The 8,905-nt window shown below is 42.1% G+C and overlaps 1 protein-coding gene across 2 annotated transcripts in view; it reads left to right on the top strand.

The window, feature by feature from the left end:
• Positions 1 to 509: 509 nt before the first annotated feature.
• The window catches only part of LOC106563159 (splicing factor, suppressor of white-apricot homolog), a 143,967-nt gene continuing 135,571 nt past the window's right edge, over positions 510 to 8,905 (top strand). For both annotated transcript variants that reach the window (XM_014128427.3, XM_014128426.3), the window contains exons 1-3: positions 510 to 895; positions 2,503 to 2,666; positions 7,154 to 7,285. In XM_014128427.3, the coding sequence (XP_013983902.3) occupies positions 696 to 895; positions 2,503 to 2,666; positions 7,154 to 7,285 (496 nt within the window). In that variant the 5' untranslated portion in view covers positions 510 to 695. The remainder of the gene's footprint in view (positions 896 to 2,502; positions 2,667 to 7,153; positions 7,286 to 8,905) is intronic.

Below are 8,905 nucleotides of genomic sequence, written 5' to 3'. Positions count from 1 at the left end.
TAATAAATATTGCATTTTAGGCACAGATGTCAAATAGGCTATTTGTGTTTGTGTAAGAATAATTTACCAGATAGTATCAAGAGCAAACAATTAACTCAGTAGCTATGTTTTCATTCGAAAAATAACATATTACATCTTTCACTGTAAATATTTTGGCCTTATCAATTCAATAAAACATGTAATTACTTAGCTGCTGGCTCTAAAATAACTTCACAAGATTAACAGAGAAAACTGAGGCTGGACAAGAGGGGTTATGAAGTATACATGTCTCTGTCGAAAGTTATTTCACAATCACATGGTAGCGCATTCAACATACAAAAAGAGAGCGTAGTAGCTAATAAAATGACAGATTATGTGTTATTTATTATCAACGTGAATAAATAATTAATTCATTTTTTTTCACATCAGAATATTGGGGAATGAAAGGTTTAATTTACGTGTGGTGTTTTCCATCTTGAAGTTGAATTGACGAATCTGCAGATATGAACCATAAATCATATTTACTAACTTTTCCAACATGGCTGCACATGTCAGATATGTTTTTTGTGAGTATGTTTATTGTGGCATTTCGCACCTCTTTTTTTAAACAAGAAAGAAAGACTTTGTAGTACGACAATAATTAAACGATAGTGATATAACCTAACGTTAGTTAGCGCACTAGCTTTCTTGTACGTGTTTTCACGTGCTAATTTGGAATGTATCGGCGCGGCGGGGGCAAGAGGGACCACAACAACAAGACGGTGAAGAAGAATGAGAGCGACAGCAAAAAATATGCCGAGCTTTTGGTGTTCGGCTATGCCTGCAAGCTGTTCCGGGACGACGAGAGGGCTCACTTCCACGAGCAGGGCAAACAGCTCATACCATGGATGGGGGACAAGAACATCCTGATTGATAGGTCGGTTGAACAAACCTAGACGGAATTGTTATCCTAACCAACTTTCCTAATCAGATCTGTCTTTCGAAGGGACCGATCGGATTATTGTTTTGCTGAAGGCGTAGTTTTCCAAATATAACTGTCACATGAAAGTACAAGTGTGTGCGAATCATTTTATCTAGCTTCCTTAAAAATGTCAGTTTTGGCCTCATGAAACCGAAGATACATTAGCTATTAACAAAAGGTAGCAGAGGCTTCCTCCACTATTTGGGTCATATTTCAACAGTGAACAAGCTCTACATGAGACTGAAAGTTGTCTAAAATTGCCCCTTATAAAATTGCCTCTTATTTACGGATACATCAATGTACTTGTTTACAGGGCTTTGGACTATAGATCGTCTACAAGTTATATTGTATTCAACTTTGTATTACTTAACTGCCCATGGCCCTTTTTAAGGGAGGCTTATGCGTCTTGGTGTATTTGTATTTGCTCTGGTAGCTTCAACATGAGAATATTCAGTTAAGTATTGTATTCATTTCAGTTTCTTCCAACACAATTTGGATGTAAACAACCTAAGATCTCTAAATGCCTTTCACTAAACTGAATTCAAATGAGAACTTCAAACCTTACCAACAAGTCACCAAGAAATCGAATTTGTTGATAATACCACGGCAAATTCAACCCAAACTACTACTGTATGTCAAATATGTGAATTAAGGTGGTTCACAGTAATTTATGTCAAAATGTAGGCTCTTATACTGTTGACTAATGCCTGCCAAGTATCCCAGCTCAGTTGTTTCCCTTTTGCTTTCAGTTGTTCATTTCTAATAACATTTTCTTGCAGGCTGTAGAGCATGTTGGCAATGATGACCTGTAAAAGTAGTTGTTTATTTGGAAATAAACCCACTTGAACCATGAAGGGGGGGACATTATGTTGACCCTTCATGGTCTTGTTGAGCCACCTTAATCTTCTTGGGCCTGTCTCTTGTTTCCAATGTATGTGTGTATCTCTCTATCACATAACCAGCCCTTATTTCCCCAGCTAGTAGCCTAAGGCTAAGGGGTCCTGCTTGACCCCCCAATGCCAACCCCAGTGCCCACTTCTCTCTTTCGACGAAGGAACTCTGGAGAGGTGGAAGAGGGGAGCGAACGCAGGAAAATATCGTCCGTTTGGGTTCTTACGGATAGGTATTTATGTGCTCGGGTTTGTGTGGATGTACCTTTTTTACAGATATAGGAGGAGTGGTGAGTGTTATAGGGGGGAAACTTGAACCTTGTAAGGTAAGAGGCGAGTTGTTTTCTTTTGGTTTCTTTCTGTGTTCATGCAGGGCTGTTGCTCCGTAGCAATTTGTTGAGAGAGGAATGAGATTCACTGAGTAAGTTTGCCAGAAAACTGCACTAGAGAGCCTATGTTGGGAGTTGTTCAGGTTATTGTGTCTGTATTGTGACGAGATTGCTCGGTTCCAGTACCATACACTCCCTCATGAAAGACTTGTGACTGAGGTAGTACGTTTTGTTAAAAACTCTTTGTTTTAGGGTCCTACCTGTGTTGGTAAGTAGGTCCATGTGTTGTCTTTTCTCTCAATTGGCTTGCTCCATGTCTCTAACCCCTCTCTTCACCCTACAGGTATGATGGGCGTGGTCACTTACATGACCTCTCGGAGTACGACGCGGGCTCGTGGAACAGAGACTACCAGCTGTCCGAGGAAGAGGCCAGGATCGAGGCTCTGTGTGATGAGGAGCGGTACCTGGCCATGCACACAGACCTGCTGGAGGAAGAAGCCAGACAAGGTAGGCCTATCAGATTCACAGCTGGGGGCATCATACTCTATGGTGTCTGAACTGCTGTGCAATGCCTCGGCTCATCTGGATAAGCTGTGGAAGACAGTGGTGAGTTCATTATTTCACGAAGTGATCATACGTTTCAATCGCACATTTGTGGGGACATTCAGCCTCTGCATTTGCCATCTGTTTCAGATGACTGGAAGTTCTAACTGAAAGGAAAACAAAAACACTATGCAACAATTAGGTTCTACATAAGGTGCCAAAGTGAATAATGGAATGAATCCCCTTATGTTCACCGGGCAGAATGAGCTTTCAAAAGGCTGTAGTTTCAGTGATGTATTCTGCAACACCTCCATCAACAGAATGTTTTCAGGCACTGGAAGGTTGTTTTGATTACAGTATGCTAATGTGCCCTTCTCTCTGTACTGGCAACAGAAAGGCCATGTTATCCTAGGTAATAACCTCGGTTCAATTTCCACATTCTGATCTGATTCCTATTTGGATGGGAAAGAAAAGTATGGTAGTAAAGCTATGTCAAAGATGGTGAGAGAGTTTGAGAGGGTAGATTCTAAGTAGCCTAAAGTACAGGGGTCATTTCAGTGTATGCAGACCCTCTAGTAAGTAGGTTTGCAAGGTCCATGATAGGGCTGGGCGATATGGCCAAAATATCATATTGTATTTTTCTAATTTTTGATGGTATTTTATGTTTTTGATTAATAAAAGTTCTACATTTGCTTTGAGTAGTGCGTGACCCTGGGGTGGAAACATATATTCTAAATTATTTCAATGGGTCTTTATCCATTCGTATTGTTTTATACTGTTCAATTCAACTTCAACCTAAAATAATTTCCTGCATATTCATAAATTTCTGCTTTTCCTGCACTCATTTGAGATAATTTCCACACTGCCACAATATGGGCAAAATACCAGGCCTTATTTTTAACCAAGTCTTGCAATTGCGATTTAGATCAAAACACTTGGGTGAACTTTTGCAATCATGGAAATAGAATATTTATTATAATTCTATAGTTAGAATATAAATAATAGTAGGCACTTTGAATACAGTGTTGTTTGACATGACAACGAATGAAAATGCCATGGATGAGTTATTGTGACAGTGTAGGAACCAAAATCATGTTCCGTGTTTCCTAGGGGACCCTATAATCTTTGGCTACATTTCATCTTTATTCATATAGCCAACATATTCATGCTTTGCCTATTCCTCTTTGGTTTAGAAGACACTGTTGCACAAACAACATGCTGATTTAAGCCTCCACCAGTACTGGTATCAGGATGTATTAGCTAGCTACATTTGCTCTGACTCAGTACTTTTATTTGCTAGTTAGCTAGCCAGTTAACTAGCTATTAGCATTAGTGGCTAACACGATTTATCTTAACTTGCTAAGAAAATACAAACTAGCTGTTTGCAGATGCAAGAAACACAAACTAATATTGTAATTATAGAACGCTTGTGGATTTATATTAATATCAAATTGGAAACAACATTGTTGTCATCAACATTGTTGCATGTGTAGGGGCGGCAGGTAGCCTAGTGGTTACAGCGTTGGTCCAGTAACTGAAAGGTAAAGGTAAAAGTCTGTCGTTCTGCCCCTGAACAAGGCAGTTAACAATTTGTTATTAACTGACTTGCCAAATTAAGTGAAGGGTAAATTAAAAAATGTGCTCCATTGACCATGTCTTGTGGTCAAGCAACAGCAAATGCGCTCCTTGAGTGACGGGGTGGGACTGGGTCTATGTGGAGAGCAGAGAGGGATGTCTCAAGTAGCGGAGTAAACTATGAAAATGGACGTTACACACGCCGATTCACATTTAACAAACCAAACATTCAAATACCATTATAGAAGGTACAGTCGTGGCCAAAGGTTTTGAGAATGACACAAATATGAATTTTCACAACGTCTGCTGCCTCAGTGTCTAGATATTGTTTGTCAGATGTTACTATGGAACACTGAAGTATAATTACAAGCATTTCATAAATGTCAAAGGCTTTTATTGACAATTACATGAAGTTGATGCAAAGAGTCAATATTTGCAGTGTTGACCCTTCTTTTTCAAGACCTCTGCAATCCGCCCTGGCATGTTGTCAATTAACTTCTGGGCCACATCCTGACTGATGGCAGCCCATTCTTGCATAATCAATGCTTGGAGTTTGTCAGAATTTGTGGGGTTTTGTTTGTCCACCCTCCTCTTTAGGATTAACCACAAGTTCTCAATGGGATTAAGGTCTGGGGAGTTTCCTGGCCATGGACCCAAAATATCGATGTTTTGTTCCCCGAGCCACTTAGTTATCACTTTTGCCTTATGGCAAGGTGCTCCATCATGCTGGAAAAGGTATTGTTCGTCACCAAACTGTTCCTGGATGGTTGGGAGAAGTTGCTCTCGGAGGATGTGTTGGTACCATTCTTTATTCACGGCTGTGTTGTGAGTGAGCCCACTCCCTTGGCTGAGAAGCAACCCCACACATGAATGGTCTCAGGATGCTTTACTGTTGGCATGACACAGGACTGATGGTAGCACTCACCTTGTCTTCTCCGGACAAGCTTTTTTCCGGATGCCCCAAACAATCGGAAAGGAGATTCGTCAGAGAAAATGACTTTTCCCCAGTCCTCAGCAGTCCAATCCCTGTACCTTTTGCAGAATATCAGTCTGTCCCTGATGTTTTTCCTGGAGAGAAGTGGCTTCTTTGCTGCCCTTCTTGACACCAGGCCATCCTCCAAAAGTCTTCGCCTCACTGTGCGTGCAGATGCACTCACACCTGCCTGCTGCCATTCCTGAGCAAGCTCTGTGCTGGTGGTGCCCCGATCCTGCAGCTGAATCAACTTGAGGAGATGGTCCTGGCGCTTGCTGGACTTTCTTGGGCGCCCTGAAGCCTTCTTCGCAACAATTGAACCGCTCTCCTTGAAGTTCTTGATGATCCGATAAATGGTTGATTTAGGTGCAATCTTACTGGCAGCAATATCCTTGACTGTGAAGCCCTTTTTGTGCAAAGCAATGATGACGGCACGTGTTTCCTTGCAGGTAACCATGATTGACAGAGGAAGAACAATGATTCCAAGCACCACCCTACTTTTGAAGCTTCCAGTCTGTTATTCGAACTCAATCAGGATGACAGAGCGATATCCAGCCTTGTCCTCGTCAACACTCACACCTGTGTTAACGAGAGAATCACTGACATGTCAGCTGGTCCTTTTGTGGCAGGGCTGAAATGCAGTTGAAATGTTATTTTTTGTGATTTAGTTCATTTGCATGGCAAAGAGGGACTTTGCAATTCATCTGATCACTCTTCATAACATTTTGGAGTATATGCAAATTGCCATCATACAAACTGAGGCAGCAGAATTTGAAAATTAATATTTGTGCCATTCTCTCAACTTTTGGCCACGACTGTAGAGTAAAAACCCAAACCGGTCCCTGCATCAATACCGGTTTATCATAAAATACGGTATACCGCCCAGCCCTAGTCCATGAGCAAATGGAGTAGGGCTAGGGTCTCAGGCATTCACTGTCTGGTTGAATGACTGATTATAGACTATTGTTGAGACTGACTATGTTTACTGTTTAATTTGTAATTTTCGATGCTAATCAGCATCAGTTGTACTGCCTTGTTATAAACATGCCCTCATGTTGAACTTTTTTCATTAACTTTTAACCACCCTTTGTGTCGTTGTCATGCAAAAGTACCTCTCCTGCCCAAAGATGGATATTTTTTATTGCATTGAGTGGTAAATGCCCATCAGTTTAAACACATTCTAACACTACAACCACTGGGCATCGATAAGGATGGAGGGGGGCGAGAGTAAAAAAATGGCAGAGTAATAAAAATATATAAATCATGAGCAGTCAAAATGGCTGCTTTAGCAGGTCAAGTGTTAAGGCTACAAACACAGACTAGCCTAAGGTTATTTTAGCAATGCTGCAAACTTTATAACAAGGAGTTTGTCACTTATAATGAAATAGCACTGACGATTAGATACATTAAATCTTACATAAGTGACTGTTTAAGGGAAATATGGTGTTTAATTCCCAAACTGACAGGATTGTATGAGTCATCATGTAATTTGTGTTACTTTCATCCCCTCATGCTGTTTGCCCTTGGGTAGTGGGGCTTTAGCAATTATCCATCTGTCCATTGTGGGAACACAAGACACACAAAAAATATTGATCATGTTAGATGTGATTTTGTCTTTCATTCCTCACCGTCCTTTACTATGAGATGAATTGCAATATAAAAGTGGGGTGTTGTAAGGTGAGACAAAATTCCATCCGATTTAGTTTCTGTTATGTCAGCTCACGACACTGTTCACATCCTTGAAACTAGCTAGGATGGATGGAATGATAATTTCGAGTCAATCCACTGCTTTTGTCTCATGCTAGAGGCAATCCTTACAGTAGCCTTCTATGACTGTGCTTTCCAATAAATGTACCGTACCATTCTCATGACTCTTTTAATATGTATGTTTTGTCCCACACAGAGGAAGAATACAAGCGTCTGAGTGAAGCTCTGGCAGATGAAGGCACCTATAACTCAGTGGGCTTCCGCTACAGCGCAGACTACTACGACCCTTCTCAACCCACTGAGGAAGAGGAGGCCAACAGGGAGACTGGTGAACACACACACACACAATGATTTATTTAATCCCAAATCACATTACAGTCCAAAGGGATTTAAACATTTCACGCATACATATTCACAGTTCCTCACCACTTTCAACCACTGAACATTTCTCCTCTGACCTGCCCTTAGAGGATGAGAGAGGAGAAGGAGAGAAAGCATCTGAACTTTTACACACACACACACACACACACACACACACACACACACACACACACACACACACACACACACACACACACACACACACACACACACACACACACACACTGACAAATGAATCCGCTGGTGGAGAGGCTCGCACATTAGCTTCAATGAAAACCCTATGATACATTTTTTATCATGGCAGGCTCCCCTGAGACGCAAACCACTATTTGAAGCCCTGGAGCTATAAAAAAAGAAAGCTTTTCAAGATTCAGCTCTGAATGCGAAATAGTCTTACTGGCTTGCAACTGTACTGACTGTTAATCACCTGTGAGGTCCAGTACTGGGCTCCAGCCCCTCTACTAGGCCCTGTTTTGGCCCACTCTAACCACATGAATATTAAGGCCTGGATCCTGTTTGGTTTCCCAGAGACAGCCTGCACTAGCCAGTCCAAGTATCCACACACATTGAGGGTAAACCAATTCCAAAATGTGGACATTGTCTCAAAGCCTGAGGCACTTAGCTAGAGAGTCTGTTATCTCATTGGCGCTAAAGTATCTTTGCTTTGGACTTGACAGTCAGTCCAACATCTTGACTGGCAGCCTAACACTGGGGAGGGAGTGTTAATGGTGAGTGTTAGTGATAAGAGTGTCTGTCAGGACACTCTGCTCCACGCCGGGCCTGGCTCTCTCCTCTGATTAGACAGTCGTTCATAACACAGTTAACAGCAAACTGTTCTGCAGCTTGAATTCTGTTGACAAAAGCCTAAATACCAGGCCTATTTATCAGCCAGGCCACTGCTACTATCAAGACCTAATGTCCCTGACAGCCCAACCATGCTAGCCCACACATTGTCAACGCGGAAATGAATCATGTACCTATATCCTTAAATAATAGATATAGGGAAAGCAGCCCCCCCCCCCAACACCCAGGTGCCCCTTCCTCAGCAAATGGTACAGTACTATTGCTGTGTGTCTGAGTGCTGTCATCAGTACCATGTAACCTGGCCCAGCGCTGCCTGGGATTACTCAGCAGTATAAACCCCCTCGCGTGTGTGTGTGTGTGGTGGGGGGGGTGGGTCGATTTGTCAGGGATGGAGTTCTCAGCATGAACCAATCATTTTGCTCTGTTGTGGTGCCGGCGTCGGGGCACACCTCGGGCGACTGGCGGAGCGCTTGATTAAATCTGCACAAACAGTGGCGTCCATTAACCGTAAAAAGGTGCAAGAGTAGTCTAGGATGTGCTCCTTGGCAGCCATTTTTGGCATTAAATGTGCTTACCCCTACATCCATCTGCAGCCTCCCCACGGTGAACCAAAGCATAAAATTGTAATCTAATTTCCAGCTGACTTGTCTGCCTATTATTTCACACTGGGGGGGATGGGGTTGGATGTTGTAAATAATTGTGACAGGGACCGCAGCCTCTCAGAAAGTTAAGATTAAGTAAAGCTGAAACTTTGAGTGCCTCA

The sequence above is a fragment of the Salmo salar genome, chromosome 11, assembly GCF_965601325.2.
Source record: "Salmo salar chromosome 11, fSalSal1, whole genome shotgun sequence".
In the NCBI taxonomy this organism is placed as follows: domain Eukaryota; kingdom Metazoa; phylum Chordata; class Actinopteri; order Salmoniformes; family Salmonidae; genus Salmo; species Salmo salar.
This window is presented reverse-complemented; position numbering and strand designations above follow the sequence as displayed.